This window comes from Larus michahellis, chromosome 4, assembly GCF_964199755.1.
Source record: "Larus michahellis chromosome 4, bLarMic1.1, whole genome shotgun sequence".
In the NCBI taxonomy this organism is placed as follows: Eukaryota; Metazoa; Chordata; class Aves; order Charadriiformes; family Laridae; genus Larus; species Larus michahellis.
Window position 1 is genome coordinate 39,511,625 of NC_133899.1, and position 18,569 is coordinate 39,530,193.

At 42.4% G+C, this 18,569-nt stretch overlaps 1 protein-coding gene across 2 annotated transcripts; it reads left to right on the forward strand.

Moving 5' to 3' along the window:
- The first annotated feature begins 105 nt into the window (after positions 1 to 105).
- DDX24 (DEAD-box helicase 24) lies at positions 106 to 16,880 on the forward strand. Of its 2 annotated transcripts, none has more exons than XM_074584128.1 (9): positions 106 to 227; positions 577 to 1,317; positions 4,309 to 4,686; positions 6,390 to 6,543; positions 6,923 to 7,438; positions 9,561 to 9,636; positions 10,239 to 10,427; positions 13,821 to 13,950; positions 15,706 to 16,880. In XM_074584128.1, the coding sequence occupies exons 2-9, from the start codon at positions 594 to 596 to the stop codon at positions 15,939 to 15,941; spliced, it is 2,403 nt and encodes an 800-aa protein (XP_074440229.1). In that variant the 5' UTR covers positions 106 to 227; positions 577 to 593; the 3' UTR covers positions 15,942 to 16,880. The 2 variants fall into 2 exon arrangements, with proteins under 2 accessions (XP_074440229.1, XP_074440230.1); XM_074584129.1 differs by having other exon boundaries at positions 13,821 to 13,954; positions 15,710 to 16,873.
- The last annotated feature ends 1,689 nt before the right edge of the window (positions 16,881 to 18,569 follow it).

Consider the following 18,569-nt stretch of genomic DNA (forward strand, 5'->3'; position numbering starts at 1 on the left):
AGGTGGGGAACGGGCCGCACAACCCCTCCGCCGCGCCGGGCCGCTGCCCGCCTCCCTCCTTCATCAGGGCACGCGCCGCCCCCTCCCGGGCAGGCGTTCGCCGGCGCCGTGCAGTGACGTCACGCGGCAATGGCGGCACCCAGCGCACGCGGCGGCCGGCGGCGTTAGCGGCGGCCGGGTCGGTCGGAGCCCCGCCGTCCTTCCCCGTCCCGGGGCAGCGGAGCGCGGTAAGCGCTGGGCGGGGCGAGCGAGCTCGCTCGGGAGCTGCAGGTCGGCGGAGGCCCCTCGGGCCTCCCACGGGTCTCGTGTGCGGCGGCCGGGCCGGGCCTGGCCTGGCCTGGCCTGTGGCGGGTGGTTCCCGGGGTAGGCAGGGGCGGGAGCGCTTCGCGGCCTGCCGGGATTTATTCCGGCGGTTTTAATTTTATCCTAGGAGCCAGGCTGTAGTTATGCTTAAAACCATTCATATTATTTCTCTCAAAGGAAGAGAATTATGCCTTGCGTTCCCGGGTGTTTGAGTATCATCAATGGAGTCCTTGTACTTTTGATCTGACGCCCTGCTTTTTTTGCCCTTCCCAGTTTTTTTTTAGGTAAAAATGAAGACCAAAAAAGGAGGGAGATTTAAATCTCCCTTTAAACTGAAGCAAAAAGGCATTGAAGTGATAGGAAAATGGAAAACTGTGCCAATCGACCCAAATCTGTTTGGTGATGAGGACTTTGGAGATATCGTATGCTTGGAGGAACTTACAGAGTATAAACTAGTAAGTTCTTCCAAAGTTGGGAAAGTAAAAGAGAAGAAGAGAAAGGCTGAGAGTATTTCAGAAGAAGGCAATGAGGAGGAGGAAGAACCTAGTGTCCCTCCCAAAAAGAAAAAGAAAAGAAAAGACTTGAGAAGCAAAACAGATAAAAGCAGTGATCCTCATGCAGCGGAAATTGACGTGCCAGTTGATAAAGAGGCAAAGTGTAAGGAAATAATCAAAGCAGCAAATTGTGAGAACCATGGACATGTGTCTGAGAACGCTTCAAGCACAAAAGATGCTCCAAAGAAAAAGAAGGCAGGTAAAAATAAGGCTTCTCAAGCTCAAGAAGCTCTTCCATCAGTAACTACTTCTAAAAAAGTTAAAAACTGGACAACAAAAGTTTTGTCTGCATCAAGCGATCAGAAGGCTGATGTGTCTGCATGGAAAGACCTGTTTGTACCTGAACCGGTGTTGCAGGCCTTGAGCCACCTGGGGTTTAGTGCTCCAACTCCTATTCAAGCCTTAGCCTTGCCTTCTGCCATCCGGGATGGTATGGATGTTCTTGGTGCTGCAGAAACAGGTACTAATCTGTTAAACTGGTTGTATATGCTGGAAGCTTCACATCTCCCCTTTTTAAATGCAGCTAATTGTTACGAGCTTTTATATGTAGCAGAAGAAGCATTTATAGGTAGGAGAAGAGCGTGTAGCTTCTGCATATCCAATACATTGGTAATGATGCATTGTGAAGTATTAAAACTTTGTAACTTAAAAACAAGGGACGTTCCATCTTTACAAAGTATAGTGTGCAAAGCTTTGAAGTCTCAATGAGTTGCTATGCTTTTGACAGAAGTCTCTTTTTCTGCTGTTTTTCAAATTGTTTCCTATTTTGGGAACTGTGAGGCGATAAGCTGCAAAGGGCAGAATTATTGAAACAGAGTCACGTTCCAACAGGCTGACTTCTGTGAGTGTCCCCGTGCCAAGGCAAAGCAGAGACTTAGCTTCCTCTGAAGATCATTCAATACTAGTTTGGAGCGTTAAATAAATACTAGACACGGTGTTGGGCGTAGTGAATATGGCCTAGGCCTTTATCCTAGCAAAAAAGGCCCACTCTGTGCCCTGTCTCTGGGGTTGGCCCATTTGTTATCATATCCCTAGCCCTTCTCACTGCCTGTGCTTGAAGTATCACGTTGATCCATTAACTGGAGAGGTACTGTCTTTTGTCCAGCTTGTGATCAGCTCATGCCTTTGTCTTCGAGCATTCCTAGCCTTTGTGAAATTTGTTATAGCTTCTTTTTTTTTTATTTAAACAATGGCTGTGAAGTCTCAAACCATTACTTTCCCTCTAACTTTTTTTGCTGCTCGTACCTTTGAAGTTTTGTCTTCCTTAGCAGTGCAACATTTTTTCCCCATAAAAACTAAAAATAGGAAGGACAATTGGAAGCTGTGTTGGTTTAAAGGCTTCCTTTGCATTCTCCTCATCTGTTCGAGTTGCCTTATCTCACTGCTTGTCTTGTAAACCCATTTACTGCTCTGGAACATGAAGGTATAGTAAGTAATAAGATATGCAGTCATTTGCATTTTTATTTTAATTAGAAGCGAGGCTGGTGCTATTAGCTTTAATAAGATTAGAAAGCCCTGCGGGGAGTGTTTTTGAAAACGGAACTGAAAATTTAAATGGCGCATTTGTGCTGCAAAAAAGTGCCATTTTGGCAGTGCTGGAAAGCAAATCCCTCTCTAGCTGTGGAATGGAAAGCACGGCTGGTGGCAGGTTGTGTTGTTGCTTTCTAATTTTTCATAACCCTGAAGTAGTAGGACTGTGTTTTGCTCATTTATTTACTTCTTTTGTGAAAGAATGCCAGGCTCTCTCCAGAGAGCCCAGTGCGTTGAAACACTGATAGTGTTTCTGTAGAAACTTGAGAGAAGATGTGAACAACTGTCTGTTATGAAGTTCTGCAGCTGTGAGAGGCTGAAACACTCCAGTTCTTCTTTCTGGAGATCAGATGCAGGGAATGTCAAAGCTTGTTGGTTTTGCAGTGGATCTAGCCAGTTCTATTCATTAACAATGTAGAGCTTTTGGGTTAAGGAACTAAATTTTATCTCTGTAAAACCTTACAATCTTAAACCATTTAAAAGAGCATGAATTAGCTTGAGCTGTAGTGTCTAGGGCTACCAAGTTATACTTTTCTCCTGGTTTTGCAGGCCTGGATATGGTATGACATCTGTGTGTTATGAAGATAACATGCCCCGTGAGGTGGTTATTTAATTTGTGGGTGAATCTAGTGTCTGCCGAATAGTCCTGATTATCACAACCATAATCTATTTGGGTGCAGTACTGACATTTGGCACCAGCCGAATTGCGTTACATTTAATTCAAGATCAGCAGTGTTCTTCACCTTAAAAACAGGTGTTCTGGTAATACAGAATCTTATTGTATAAGTGCTCTGCAAATGCAGATTATAAACATTTTCTGCGTCAAGTGCAGAAGTCAGAAAAGACCTCTCAGACATTCAGAAAGGTGGGGAATTAGATAGAATCATAGAATCATTGAGGTTGGAAAAGACCTTTAAGATCATCAAGTCCAACCATCAATAGATATGAGGAGTCTTTGCAGCAGTGTTGTTCAGGATAATGATACTGGGCTTAACTGATTATTAACTAATACTAAGGTTCTCCTCTAAATAGGCAAAATTTGGCGTTGCTGAATTTGGCAAACCATTATGGGTTTGTGATATGGACAAAGGGTGCTCAAGGAATTGAGATGAGATTTCCAGAGGACTGCTTCCCAGCAGTGGCCTGTTACAGGAATGGTGTGATAGTGTCTTGTGCTCTGGATGCTGCTTTTGTGATCCATGAACTGATATTTATGAGAACCTTAACTGGGGTGGATGTGCTACCAGGCTGCTCCTACCATCTTTATTAGTGACAGATGGTTCAGAAGGGAATATGTGTCAGGCATGTGACTTGCTGTTTGTTACAGTGAACCCCTGAAATTAAAGTTAGGGAAGCTTTTTGTATTTGACGGCTCCTTTCTCTCTGAAGTGGGTTATCTGTTTTAAATCAGATTTATGTATTTTGATTATAAAAATGTGAGATGGTGGAGTATGTCAAAATAGTTTCTTAGTACTGTAAATTGAAGATGGAAGTGAATCCTTCAGGTACATTCCAGCTTGTCCTTGGCCTCATTTGCTATGCCTTTATTTGGAGAACATTGATCAGAGCTGTCAATTAGGGCATGGTATTCTCCTTACGGGCATACAGTTCTTCAAAAATATCTTGTCTGCAACTGCAGCTTTTAAAAAACACTTTTAGAACAAATGAATTTGCCTGACCTGCTAGAGATTGGAAAAATACCTGTTCCCCAGGAAGTATGCTATTGGTGACCTCAAGCAGATGTATAAAAGAACAGGAGAAAAGATGCCGTTGCTGCAAGTTTCTGGTCTTCTAAAAACCAAGAGTTTGTGTTTGTTACAACTGTATGTTTTAAGAACAGTGTGTGATTGGCTGTTGCTTTTCTCATCTTTTCAAATAAATGACTTGTCAGTCTGTATTATTCTTCTTGTTTGTTTTTTAGGAAGCGGCAAAACGCTTGCGTTCGCGATTCCAATGATTCACTCTGTGCTGCAGTGGCAAAAATCAAATAGCTCCACAACCAGAAATGACAGTGTTTCTAACGAGTCCCATCAGCATCATGATGAAACAAGATGGGAAAATGAGGATGAAGCAGAAAAACTCACCCATCAGCAGGTTGAAGATAGCAACGATGAAGATGATGCATCTTTTTCAACAGACTGCGTGAAGGTGCTGGAAAACTTTGAATTTGATTCTGGTGATGAGACACATACTCTTGGCTCCCATAAAAAGAGACCTCTTTTAGGACTGGTCCTTACTCCCACAAGAGAATTAGCTGTACAAGTAAAACACCACATTGATGCAGTTGCAAGGTTTACAGGTACGTAGACCCCGTGGGCCGTGTCCCCAGTTACGCTGAGTTTGGATCTTGGCATTGGTGTTGAGCCAGAATGTGTGCCACAGTTTCTTCCACGTCATAAAATTGGGGTGTATTTCGAAGTGTTAGGATTCAAAGTCACTAATATTTGAGAAATGCATTAAGATCCTTCAATGAGATGCATGCATAAGCGAACAGTTAATGTGGGATATTTTGCTTCAAGATGTTTTTTCCTTCAAATAGCTATTGGCTTGTCCTTTAGCAGCACAGAGTCAATACACAGATACCCAGCCACAGCTGACTTTGTCCTGGTTTGGATAACGTAGGTTATATATAAAAAATCATTTAATTTTAATAAATATATATACACACACACACATGCAGTTTTTAAAAATATATATAATCATGATTTCCTTTTTTGACAGCTATATCAATCCACATAGGTAAGAGATAGATATAGTTATATGTATATATGTCATTTTGGTCTATCTGTCGAAAAAAATTATGGCCATAAACTTTAAGGGTAGAAGGCATTGCTGGATTGTCTGACTTACCTCCTACAGCAGTCAGGCCATGGCGTATTGCTGGGTAACGCCTGTTGCAAACAATTGAATCCTGTTCCTGTCTCTTGCAAACCAGAGGTCAGCACATCTGTTAAGTGAATGAATGAAGATGTGAAGCTGTTCAAGATGGGGAGAACTGGGAAACAACTCCCCAGTTCTCCAATAGTGGTAATTGTTTATTTATTGAAGAGGATATGCAGTGCAGTGAACTGCTTTTAAGCACATCTTCCTTTGGTGTTTATACGCCCTGCTGTGCTCATTCGTCTACAGGTGATTACAAGGCTAATTTTAACTCCTAGCCTGAAATAATCAATTTATGTCAGTACAGTTCTGATAGGAGCGGTACTATTTGTGTGTAAAAAATCTGCTGTCCAAGTGATGCATAGTTGCGGCAGCAGGAGAGAAAATACATTTTGATGTGGGCTTTCTTTTTCTTTCTTTTCAAACTCACTTTGAAAAAAATCCCCACCCGTAAGCATGGGAAAGAGAGATCTGTGGTAGCTTGGACACTGGAGGAATCTTGCACCATATTCAGCTTGTCATGGGCCAGTGTATTCTCTTAAGAAGTAGGGGGAAATACGCCACGTGTGGAGTCTGTGCTTCCAAAGCTAGATTCCTTTTAGTAAGCAAACTGCTTAAAGCTAACTGAGGGTCTCTGGGCTACTGCACAGTCCAGGGAATCATTAATTGGAAGGGAGCATTCTTGTTAGGATTGTTGCATAGCAAATAAGTGGTTATTAGCAAGACAAGCATTTCTCAGTCTTATTCTTGGAGGGGTCTGCTGTTTATTCATAACAGGAACATGCTTGGTCGTGCAAATAAAATTGCCGAAACATGAGATTCCGAAGTGTGGGTAAACAAAGCTAACAACTGTGGAGGACATGCAAGATTCTTGCTGCTACTGAAAGGCAGGTGCACTAAAAGAAAGACTATTTTTGGCATCTAACTATAATGAGGATTGTTCTGTAAAATTGAGGGCATTGCTGCGTGTTCAGTGTTACGTAAAACTCCTGAAGTTTCTTGGCCAAAATGCTTGCTGAAAGTTGTGGTATAGATTTTTTTAAAATACTTATTTGAGTGGATGTATGTCAAGACATTGGCTGATAAATTAGTGAAATAAAAACTGTTATTTATATGTTCTAGGCATTAAGACTGCAATTCTAGTTGGAGGCATGGCTGCACAGAAGCAAGAACGTGTACTGAATCGAAAGCCAGAAATTGTAATTGCAACCCCAGGCCGTCTGTGGGAGTTAGTTAGAGACAGACACCCACATCTTTCAAATCTCCGGCAGCTCAGGTAAAGGTGCCTTTTAGGCTAACTGCTTGATACTGAACTGGGCATCACTGCATACTGATTAGTTTTACTAACTGATTAAATAATTTAGACCACGTATTTCTTTGCCAAGAGTTTTGTGTTGAAATGCGTAGTGGTTATGGTGATGGAAGGAAATGTCAATTAAAGCCAGTAGCAAAACCTGAATTTTTCCTTTAGAAACCTGGTTTTTGAAAAAGAAATGTGGAAGGCTACTGTAGGTACTCTGGCGTATCTGGTGTTCCTTTGGGTTTTACATGCAGAACTTCCCTCATGTGTTTAGCAGGAAAAGTTCTTTTGAAGTGTGTCAGATTTGTATTTCTCTGCCCAAGTGTATTTTTACTGTGTGTTTCCTATTTGACAGGTGCCTTGTGATTGATGAAGCAGATCGAATGGTTGAGAGAGGTCACTTCTTAGAGCTGTCTCAGTTGCTGGAAATCTTAAATGATTCACAGTATAACCCTCAAAGACAGACTTTTGTTTTTTCTGCCACTTTGACTTTAGTTCATCAGACTCCCGCAAGAGTTTTACAGAAAAAGCATGCTAAAAAGATGGACAAGAAGACCAAACTAGAATTGTTAATGGAAAAAGTAGGAATAAAGGGCAAACCCAAAGTGATAGACTTGACAAGGAAAGAGGCTACTGTCGAGACTCTGACAGAAACCAGAATCCACTGTAATACAAACGAGAAGGACTATTATCTCTATTACTTTCTTCTCCAGTATCCAGGAAGAACCATGGTCTTTGCAAACAGCATAGACTGTGTAAAACGCCTTAGTTCTCTCCTCACAATCTTAAATTGTGATCCTCTTCCTCTGCATGCCAACATGCACCAAAAGCAGAGGCTGAAAAACCTGGAAAGGTTTGCTGAGCGAGAGAGGTGAGTTCATTTTCTACTTCCTAGTAGAACAAAAAAGAAATCATGTAAAATGTAGTGTGAAGAGGAAACAGCTCTGTTACAGTAGGAGCAGGTTGGGGGAGTTAGCTGGGGATGCAACTACCGTGTCCGTGACCCCAGGTTATTAACAATTAAGGATGAGGCTTCCCAGTATGGTTGAGGTGATGAACTGGAGCGAGGTCAGTGTAAGGCCACCAAGATGGTCAAGAAGCACTTGCTGTGCAAGGGGGGAGGCTGAGGGCACTGGGGTTGTATCACCAGGGAAAAAGACTTTGTGGGTACCTACTGGCAGCCCTACGATATCTTAAAAGAAGGTTATCAAGCAGAGGGAGCCAGGCTCTGCGCAGTGGTGCATGGTGGAAAGATGAAGGATAGGGGGTGGGAGCTGAAACGAGAGGTTCAGGCTGGACGTGAGAAAGAGCTTTTTCTCTGTGAGGACAGTCAGGTGTTGGAATAGGCTGTTTGTTCTTGGAGGTCTTTGAGGTTCAATTAGATAAAGCCCTGAGCAACCTGGTCCAACCTTATAGTTCATGCTGCTTTGAGGAGAGGGTTGGACTAGAGACCTCCTCAGGTCGCTTGGAGCCTGAATTATCCTGTGGTCTGGCAGCTCATTGCTGCTGGAGGAGCTGTCACTTGCCCTGTTTTCAGCCAAGTGCTTTTATAAGCATCCTGCACACCTCTGCCCATGTGCCCTGGCTCCGTAGCTCATTTGATCCTTCTGTAAGTTTTCACCTCACTAAGCCATCAGAAAACTAACCACTTTTTGCTGGGTTAGGGTTTTGTGGGTTTACTTAGATGAATTAGCTTCCTGAGGGTCAAGGTATCCTAGAACAATGCAAGAGAAGGGGCAGTTGTGCCTTTCAGCAGCAGTAGGCAGTCTGGTTTACCCAGGCAGGCCTGTCCTGACATTTTCAGAATTATTGTTCTTGCTGGCTTTGGGATGGCCAGAAGCCTCGCAGTTTAGTCTGCTGTGAAGTGCTGCGTGCTGTCTGACTGCCTGGGAATTTGTACCTTTTTAATAGACTTGGGCAGGGAGAACAGAGGTTGAATTGCTGCGATAGACCTGCAGTATCCCTCGGCAAAATGTAGTATCATTAGCATTGGCCTAGGCCAGATGGGACATTTTCAGAGACTGCAGATTTTCAAGGCAAGAAGAAATCTATGAGACCATCTATCACAGCCTCCTGCAGATTGCAAGCCGTAGAATTTCCTTTGTTTATGCGTGCTTTGAACCTTGTAGCAATGGAGTATGCTGTCAGATGCCATAAAATCCTAACAGATTCCTGTTACCTACAAGTGACTCATTTCGGTTGCTGGGAGATTTTTTTAAAATTAATTATTCCATACCCTTTTTTGGGTATGGACTTTTGTCTCTGTAGTAGACGGTTTATATCAAAGAATTACTTTCTTGAGTAGTTATTCCTTTCTAGGGGTAAGAAGAAATACTAATTGTCTCAGAACAGAATCCTTCCCCTTTATATTTCTGGTTTTTATGAGAGAACTTATTTGAGCGCAACTTGGTAGAAGATATTTCAGCCACCAAAAGCTGTTAATTAAATCTGTGTTAATAAATGTGATTTTTCTCGCCTGGTGAAACTTGTAATAACCTGTCTGTCCTGCCAAAAGATCAACTGTGGTGTTAATGGTATGGTCATATCAAGCTAAAGATATTTTTAAACCCAGCCTGGGCAGAACATTGAAAAATGTAATGAAGGGGAGCACATCCCCCTGCCAAGTGGTTGGATTAGGTCATTGAATAGCAATTTGTGCTGGCATTCCTGTCAATTGGGAGAGAAAAAAGGCATAGGAAAACAGGATCCAGCAAGGTAGTGAATTTCTCTATTGGAAACAGAATAGACCTGCTGAGAGTAACACTTGCATTTATTCTTTTACCTGAAGAATTGTTGTTTCAAAGCTGCCTCTGATGTAATATTGGGTATCGTTCTCTGTAAGGGCAAACAAATAGCGAATTTCCAGCAGGTGATGTAGTACAAATCTGTTCCTTAAATTGCTGTGGTAGAATGCTAGGTCTCTGTATGTGATGTTCCTTGGCAGATGGTTTACTCTTCAATTTTATGTTCATTAAATGTTACCACTTTTTCAGCTGCGTCCTCCTGACAACAGATGTTGCAGCTCGTGGTCTTGATATTCCCAACGTGCAGCATGTCATCCACTACCAGGTTAAATATTTTTAGTGTTTTTGCTTTTACTGTCATGGTTTTGAAATAAGCTTTTTCTGATCCAAACCCTGAGCACTATAAAGCTGTGATTCTCGGTCCCGTGTATAGTATAGTCCCGAGTGTAGAGGTTTAATCATTATTTATTTAACTGACCTGTAGTGCTTTGTACTTAAGGATCTCATTGCTGCAGTGACTGACCGTAGTAGGTAGCAGTTCGTGAATGTGTGATTATATATGAGAAATGACATAACAGATACGATTCTCCTTGCTTTTTGCTTAACTTTGGTATCCCAAGTTGTCACGTGACTCAGCCCTAGAACTCTTCTTTGGGGACATATACAATTTTTTACTGCTTTGCAAATTAAATAACAGAGGGTCAGAAGTTAGGAGAGACTCACAAAAGATTATGCAAGGAAGAATACTGCACCAGAGAACAAAAAGTGTCTCCAGACGTCATCTTTTACTTTACCTTCATCTGTGTTACATGCAATGTACCACGTGTATATGAAAAAGCAATATTCTCTGGGAACCTCTTGGCCGAAGGATGACAGGCTGCTGCCAGCTTTCCACGGCCAGCTTCATGGTTTTTTGAATATTTGCAGGTCCCTCGTACTTCTGAGTTGTACGTACACAGAAGCGGCAGAACAGCCCGAGCTGCTAGTGAAGGCCTGAGCTTGCTGCTGATCGGCCCTGATGACCTGATCAATTTTAGGAAAATCTATAAAACATTGGAGAAGAGTGAAGAGCTGCCGTTTTTCCCAGTTGAAACCAAGTACATGATTTCTATCAAGGTAAAGAAACAGTCTCTTTGCAGCCTGAGTATTTGCTTGCTTGGTTACTTTACTGCATTACCCATCATGTTCTTTCTACATTTCAGATGAAATTTACTCCTCAGGACCTGTATTTGAAAATGAAGTTAATCACGCTTTATCTTTTTTTAAGCAATATTTGTGATTTCTCCTCAATAACTGGCCCAAGAAAGGTGTTCAAACGTAAACATCACTTACATTTTTCTTGAACATTGTTACGTAGAGCTTCTCATTACTAGATTCCCTAAAACGGTACAGGGAAGGGAGTATGGTTTGTGGCTGGAGAGCACGGATGGCTCTGTTAAGTACCTTGTTTAAAGCCTCTTCTGTTAGGAGCAGACTAGAGAACAGCATCAGGTCCAGGGATCTTCAGTGGTCTTCATCTGCCTCCTCTGAGTTAAGTAATGAGTTGTCTGCTTTTCTAAAAGCTCCTATACCGTGAGGCCACAGCTACCACTGAACCCCATCAAACCAGGTATGTTTCCTTTTTCTAGGTTTTTCCCCATTCTAAGGAGAATTCAGTCATTCACTAACTCACAAGACAGAAAATTGATAGGTTTTACAAAACAATATATTTTAGAAAGCATCTAGTCACAACAGATTTTCAAGTTCTTGAGTAAGACACCACTTCATGTCTTAGCATTCTCTTAACAGTTTGTGTGACATCAGACATGTATGAGTGGGACATACTTAAATACTGCATTTTAAAGGAATCCAGATGGGGTTGGAGTGTCCGAATAATGCACAGCCATTGAGAACAGGAGAGAAATGCAAGCAGACAGGTAATGCAACAGATATCTTCCATATAGTATTCTGGTTCATGCTTACCCAGTTGGCTTGGACTGAGCCCAGCATCCACCCCAGTGGCAACAGCAGTAGCCTTACCTGGTGAATAACATCAGCAAGTTTCAAAGCCCAGGCTTGCTGCAAATGGCAGTCTCTCTTTCCACACCTCTTGAGTGAATGGACCACAAGGCAGGGACTGGGGGAGAAAAGTCCCTCCCACTGCAAGAGAAGATCAAGTTTGTCACCACTTGAGGAACCTGAACATACAGAAGTCTATGGGACTGACAAAATGCATCCCAGAGTCTTGAGGGAATTGGCTGATGTAGTTGCCACGTCACTCTCCGTGATATTTGTAAAGTCATGGCAGTGAGGTGAAGTCCCTGGTGACTGTAAAATGGGAAACACTGCGCACATTTTTAAAAAGGGTAGAAAGGAGGACCCTGGGAACTACCAACCTGTCAGCCTCACCTCTTTGCCTGGGAAGATCATGGAGCAGATCCTCCTAGAATCTATGCCAGGCTTGTAGAGGACAGGGAGGTGATTCGAGACAGCCAGCATGGCTTCCTGCCTGACCAACCTAGTCCGGCTTGGGAGCCCTCAGTACAGGAAAGACACAGACCTGCTGGAGTGGGCCCAGAGAAGGGGCCACAAATGTGATCAGAGGCTGGAACACCTCTCCTGTGAGGACAGGCTGAGAGAGTTGGGGTTGTTCAGCCTGGAGAAGAGAAGGCTCTGGGGAGACCCTATTGTGGTCTTTCAATACTTAAAGGTGGCTTATAAGAAAGATAGGGACAAAGTTTTAAGCAGGGCCTGTTGCAATAGGACAAGGGGTAATGGCTTTAAACTAAAAGAGGGAAGATTTAGGCTAGCTATAAGGTAGAAATTTTTTACACTGAGGGTGGTGAAACACAGGCTCAGGTTGCCCAAAGAGGTGGGAGATGCCTTATCCCTGGAAACATTCAAGGTCAGGTTGGACGGGGCTCTGAGCAACCTGATCTAGTTGAAGATGTCCCTGCTCATGGCAGGGGCTTGGACTAGATGACCTTTAAAAGTCCCTTCCGACCCAAACTATTTTATGATCCTATGAAATGGGGTGTTTAACATGAATCTTTCAGGAGGTGCAGCTTTCTGAAAGAGAAAGAAAATCAAAGAAACGTGCCCAAGGACTCATTTTTTTCCTCTTGGTAGTAACAAAGAGAATTGGATTTTTATTTTTTTTCCATGTTTTCCCCCACCCCCCTCCACCTGCCAAATGTTTCTGGTTACTGAAAGAAATCTGTTGTTTTTAGAGTGTTTCTTCAGAGGTCCCTCTGTGTTTCTTGATGAGTAGTTCTTGGCTCTTATCGTGCTCTGTCAATTAATGGGCAAATAAATATTTTTTCCACACTTAAATTTTCCTGCCACCATCTCACAGTCTTCTCTCCTATGCATAATAATGCTCCCTTCCCCAGAAAAGTTGTCTTTGTAATAATAGTTACAGGACTCCAGCTTCCTAGACCCTTCACATGGTCCGGTCTCATTTACACTTTGCCCTGGGCTTAATTACAAAGTCATTGTAGTTGGGACTAATAGTGGTGCTGGTTCTTTATGTCTGTTCCTTTGGCACACTCCTTCCCTGGTTCTGCATGGCTTCGTTCAAGTTCATCAGGAAATATCTGAAGGTATTTCACACTGGAGAGGAACAGAATTGGTGAAGCAGGGTAGAGGAGAGACCAAAAGAGGACTCAAGTTTTACAAAGATGGGAAAACTGTTTATAATATCTTGTAATGATCTAAGGAGAAGTGACCGACTTGTTTTATTAGTCAACTGCAAGTTTAATTTCCTCCCTCTGTGTTTTAATTATCGTAGCAGTTCTGGCTGTGGTCAGGGTGTTTTGCACAGGGTTTGTTTTGTGCAACCGCAGGCACATTCCAACCAGCAGAACTTGCTGCTGGGTTGATTATTATTTACTGTCAGTGCAGATTTTCTTTCCATAATGAATTAGTTTTTTAAGACAGCTTGTCCCAGCTGGAAGGCTGCAGGACAAGTTAGGTTTGCTGGACATCTTCGTTCCACCTGCGTGCAACTGGGAAGAAGCACAGGACATTTTGTCTTGTGCCTAAACAAGATCAGGTGCATTTCTGAAAACATGAATAGCTCTTTCCATATGGCCTGCAGGAGCTTACTTCTTCAGAGTGGCATGAAGCTAGCGGCTGCCCCTTACTGCTGAGACCAGTAACTGTAAGATCCAGCTGTACTATGTAAATATGTAACTTGGAAATGATTGGTATCTGAATCATGATTTGTCCTTGATGTCTCTGAAGTGTTTGCAATGATTCATTTAAAGAATGAGGAGTTAACATTCAGGCGTGTTTAGTAGTTGAGGTGTTTTAGAAGTCACATTTTATCATGGACCTGAAGAAGGAAAACACTTTTTAGCAAATGATGACATGTCTTTATTACATGGGGCATCTGCTGGGACAGCAGTAGGGAACAGAAGTGTCCTTGTACCTCAGTTGCATTGTAATGCAGGCTCTCAAACACTGATTCTGTTAAAGTGCCCCACATTTAAACCTGATCATAATGTCTAAAATGTACTCCTGTTGCAGGAGCGGATGAATTTGGCACGGCAGATTGAGAAGGCAGAATTTTTCAACAGTCGGGCAAAGCAACACAACTCCTGGCTCCAACAAGCTGCAGAGGCTCTTGAGATGGATCTTGATGATGACATGTTAATGGGCAAGTAGAAATGCTTGTTTATGATTATGCTTAGTTGATCCCATAGCACTGGTGTCTAGAAGAAGCCCCACCATGGCAGAGGAACTCTTAAAACCTGCAGGGCAGAAGGGGAAGGAAAAGAGTGTCATTGCTTAGTGCGTGTTGTTGCTGGTGTTTTCTGGATGATTGTGCAGCAGATAGCGCTGGAGCTGAGTGTGACAATTCTGGCAAGTCGCAGACACGCAGACGTGTCATAGAACAAGAAATGTTTAGCTTCTGGCAAACATTTCAGGGTAATCTAACAGCTCAGTATGTCCTGCTTGAGTCTTGTCCCCTCTGTGTCAAAGAAAAAGCTGTTTCTACACTTCTACTTATCTCTCCCACCCCCGTGTAGCCAGGCAGCAGGACAGGAGCCTGACAGCTCTGTGTGGGAACACCCAGGAAACACTAGCAAACACCAAAAATTATGTGAGCCTTACGTAGGTTGAATTGCGTGGGCTAAATGGCCAGTACTTACATTCAAGTTGCTGAGGTTTTTGGTAGTATCTTAGAAGTAAATAGCTTCTTATATTTTTAAAATTAAATGTTCTGCAGGCTATGCCTGAGAGAATGTATAGTAGGGCTGTGCAACTACAGGTGCCTATTAGTTCAATGCCACGAAGCTTTTCACTGCTTAGATGCACTGCAAAATGCCACGTTGTGTTCAAATTTTAGGAGCTGGAGGTATGATTTCCTACCAGTTCTTTGAAGGCATGCGGAATAGGGATGCTGCCTGCATCACTGCAGCTTAAGCTGTCTCTAACCTGTTAGCTGCTAAATATGCAGATGCCTTGATTTTGAAGTATGTTCGGCTTAATTTTTTTTCTTTCCTTTATTCGTGGCTGGACTAGCTTGTTCTCAATCGCTTTGCAAGTAAGCACTAATCGTCGCTGTCCAAACTGTTCAGGAGCGCTCTCAGATAATTAGCACTCTGCTGTCTTGTTTTGACATAATCTGAGTATGCTGTGCTTTGAAATGAGTTTCTAAACCGCACATCCAGTCCAACTAAGTTGTGGCTCTCGAGTGAAGCACTTTGTAATTGCCACCCAGAATCTTGCCAGATTCATGCTTTAAAATGTATTCAGTCTCTGATTCTTTTGTAGCTTGTTGGAGACCAATTAAAATCTCAGTCATTCCTCTCATGAATTAAATGCCTCTTACACTGTTACAAAGGATTTAGTAATGTCCTTTCAATTTACATTACAGCAACCTTGATTTCATTTCTTCTCTCCAATTCAGGCCTCTGACCATTTTTAACTATCTCCAGTCTTTTCTTTACCCTTCTTTCTCCTATGGTATGAAATCTGAGCACCTCTGTTTTTTGTGTGTAAGGAAGAAAGGCTTCCTGTTTTGCAGGTGCTGAAATGAGGTATGCATAAAGTAACAAAATACACAGAAGAAGCTTCTGCCTGAACTAGAAGCCCTGGGACAATACATTATCTTCTGAGGTCCCTTTCCTTTTGCTCCTGGGTTGGTTGAGAGCCAACTGAATGATTTAGCAGAATACCTGGGGTCTAGTTACTCAATAGTCAGGATTCTTCTTAATCTTGTTATCTTGTGGACAGCCTGGGTGATCTGAAAGTGTCGCAGGTGACTGGAAGACTGTATGGGAGTTGAATGACCTTGTTAGAGAAAAATGAGATTAGTATCTGCCCCTAGCACTACAAAAGCCTAGCGAAAGAGGCCAATGCAAGTTCTTTTGTTGTAACACTCTGTGTGTTTGATTTCTGCCCCAAGGAAGAAAACCTAGTGAGGAAGAAGAAAGCCAGAAGCAAAAGATGCTGAAGGGGATGAAAAAACAACTAAAACATATGTTGTCTCAGCCACTGTTTAAAGTCCTTATGAAAACTAAGTACCCAACACAGTCTGGAAGATTACTCCTGCCTCAGACATCACCAGGTATTTCAAAATCTGCTCTGGGTACCGTGTCCAAACAACAAGCCAAGAAGAAGAAATCAATAAAATTAAATTAGGTAACTGAGCAAGATCACTCAGTGCAACGGAAGCAAGGACAATCCTTATCACAGCTGTCAGTACTTATGGAGGAACTCAGTGAGAAGGCACATAGTATCAGAGGATGTTGCCCATGTCTGGATTATGCAGGCACAAAGCAAAATGTTGATTTAAAGGGCTCTGTCAACATGTGGTTAATTACCGATGAATCTTGTCTTCAATCTTGTTTTCTTACGTTGTTTCTTATTTTTTCTTACTCTCTATATTAATAGAAGTTAATTAGTTTTTAAATAGTTCTGTTTATTACTCCTTTTTGTGAGATGGATAAAAGTTACTGGGTAAAATTCACTGTGGGCAGTTAATGTTAAAACCGAATTTTAATGTCCTTAAAGGAAAGGGGAAGGTAGACTGTATACAGTCTGAGTACGATTTGAGCTGGTGGCAATGGAAAGGTTGGATTTTATTGCAGCCAGTTCAGTGAGAAAGGCAGCAAATATAGGTAGTGTTTCCAACAGGTCTACAATTCTGGGTATGGACATGTCTCCCAGTTTTCTTTCATTTCTGATAATATGTCTCTGTTCTGTTCTCCACTAGGTCTAATTCCCTTAGTCCTGTGTTATATGTTTTAGAAGGTGCAAAAAAGTCAAGGTGGCAATGGGCCAGGACTGACCTTGGGAGATGTGTAGAGTTTTAAGGAATGAGTGTTGTTACTTATTGTTCTATTAATTAACATTTGGAGTTAAGTCTGTATTTGAAAACATGCTAGAACCATGACCTTTGCTTTAATGGAAGAGATTATTATGTTGCAAAATGTCACTTTTGAAGAGTGCGTCCTGATAATTATGCTTTTAAATCATTTTAACCTGACCTTGGCAAATAATTTTTAAAACTATTTTGAAAAATATGTCAGAGGAATATATTTTTAATTTTTTGTTAAATTATACCTGCTATAAAACCCAAAGCCTGTCTCTGTTTTCAGTCACTTGAGACTTCCAAATTCTGCATAGCTGCTGCCCTTTGCACTTTGCAGGCAAAGAGGGGAAAAGCACCCAAAAGGTAAGACATAGCAGTGGGATCTGTGTTGGTGGGAGCACAGGGAACCTGCACCTGCCAGCTCTAGATAGAGCTGTGTGGGTTTTTTTGTTTTGTTTTGTTTTTCTCTTATACAGTATAGAACCAGTTTCACTGCCTTGACAGGAGGCATCAGTTTACTCAGTTAGTCAAAGAGAAATTTGTCTGCGCAGTTGAGTGTCCCCTCCAACCACTTGCCAGTTATGTGAGAATAGCAAACTCTTTCATGTATGTAAATAATTGAAGACACCGCCCTACCCCCCCATCTCTGGAGTGCTTTTGTCTTGCTTCCCTGCATTGCTGAAGAAGAGCTGTGACAGTTGAATCACAGGCACACAGAGATTATCAATCATATATGAAGGTTTCCTTGCAACGTGCCGTTTGTCGCATGCCCTTTGGAGTAGAGGGGGGAGGTTTTTTGGGGGAAGAGATGGTAAGGTTCTTTTTCCTCACCCATGAGAGAAGATGACATGTCTTTGGAGTTAATGTGACATCTGAAAAATAAAGACAAGAAGTTCCCTGTAAGCAAAGCTGAAAAAAAGGAACTGAGGAAATGCAAGCATACCCTCATTCTTTTTCTGTGCTATTTTAATCACATTCTTACATTATGGAAAGGAAACCTGCATTGGTTTTGCATCCCTGAAGGGACTGAAGAGCAGGTGGGCATTTTCTGCATCTTGTGATATATTTCTGCTTACGATTCATCAGTAAAACCAAGGCTGGCTCCTGACACAAGAGCTCTGCATCTCCTCCCTTGTCTGAAAATCTGTATGAGGTAGGACAGTTTCAGCCATTTGTAATTCCACATGATTATGAGGAGAACTGAACTGGGGGGCTGAAAGCGTTGTTATTTCTTCTCTACTGTTGCTGTGAAGTTTTTCAGCTGCTTCTGTTTTACCGTGCTTAACAACCCCGTTCTCACACCCCCACCCCTCCGTCTGGCCCTCAGCCCACTGTCTTGAAAAGTCTCCCCGAGACGGAGCGTGACCCTCCTGCCCTCCGCCTCGCCTTCATGGTTGCCAGTGGCATGCTCTGCTGCTGGTTTTCTCCTGCAGCCGCTGATGTGCTCAGCTTGAGCTCTTAATTCTTAATGTACTGATGCTGCACCCCCACAGGAGCTCAAGCTGAGCCTGGACCCTAAAAATACCTCGCTGTCTTAAAAAGACTACTTGTCTAGCGCTCTGAAAGCTCTCTTGTGGCTGCCTGGTTTGCCTTGTCCTTATCTTACCAGGGTACCCTGAGTCTTCTACCTAGAGGAAAAACCTTATACTTGCTTTGGGTAATTTAAAGAAATTATTAAACAGTAACTGGAAAATATTTCCACTTAGCTGCTCTCCTCCAGTGTGAACTAGGTTACTGCAGGGAAGGAGGAAGGCAAAAAAGAATGTTTTTTCCATCTCTTATCATTTGCATATGTATCACTGGTGCAAATTAGACATGACGAGTTTTATATCAAGTGCATATGGGCAATTTAATTTCAGTATTTAATGAAATACGCAGTATCGAATGGTTTCAACTGCAGCGTAATGCTCTACCGCTGCAGTAGATACGCTGAGGCCTCAAACAAGTAATCTTGT

Bases quoted from the DNA above. Each gene is read 5' to 3' on its own strand.
- DDX24 (XM_074584128.1), top strand. From the start codon at position 594: ATGAAGACCAAAAAAGGAGGGAGATTTAAATCTCCCTTTAAACTGAAG. The intron at 6,544-6,922 runs GTAAAGGTGCCT...CCTATTTGACAG, and splicing joins TCAAATCTCCGGCAGCTCAG to GTGCCTTGTGATTGATGAAG. The intron at 10,428-13,820 runs GTAAAGAAACAG...CTCCTGTTGCAG, and splicing joins AGTACATGATTTCTATCAAG to GAGCGGATGAATTTGGCACG.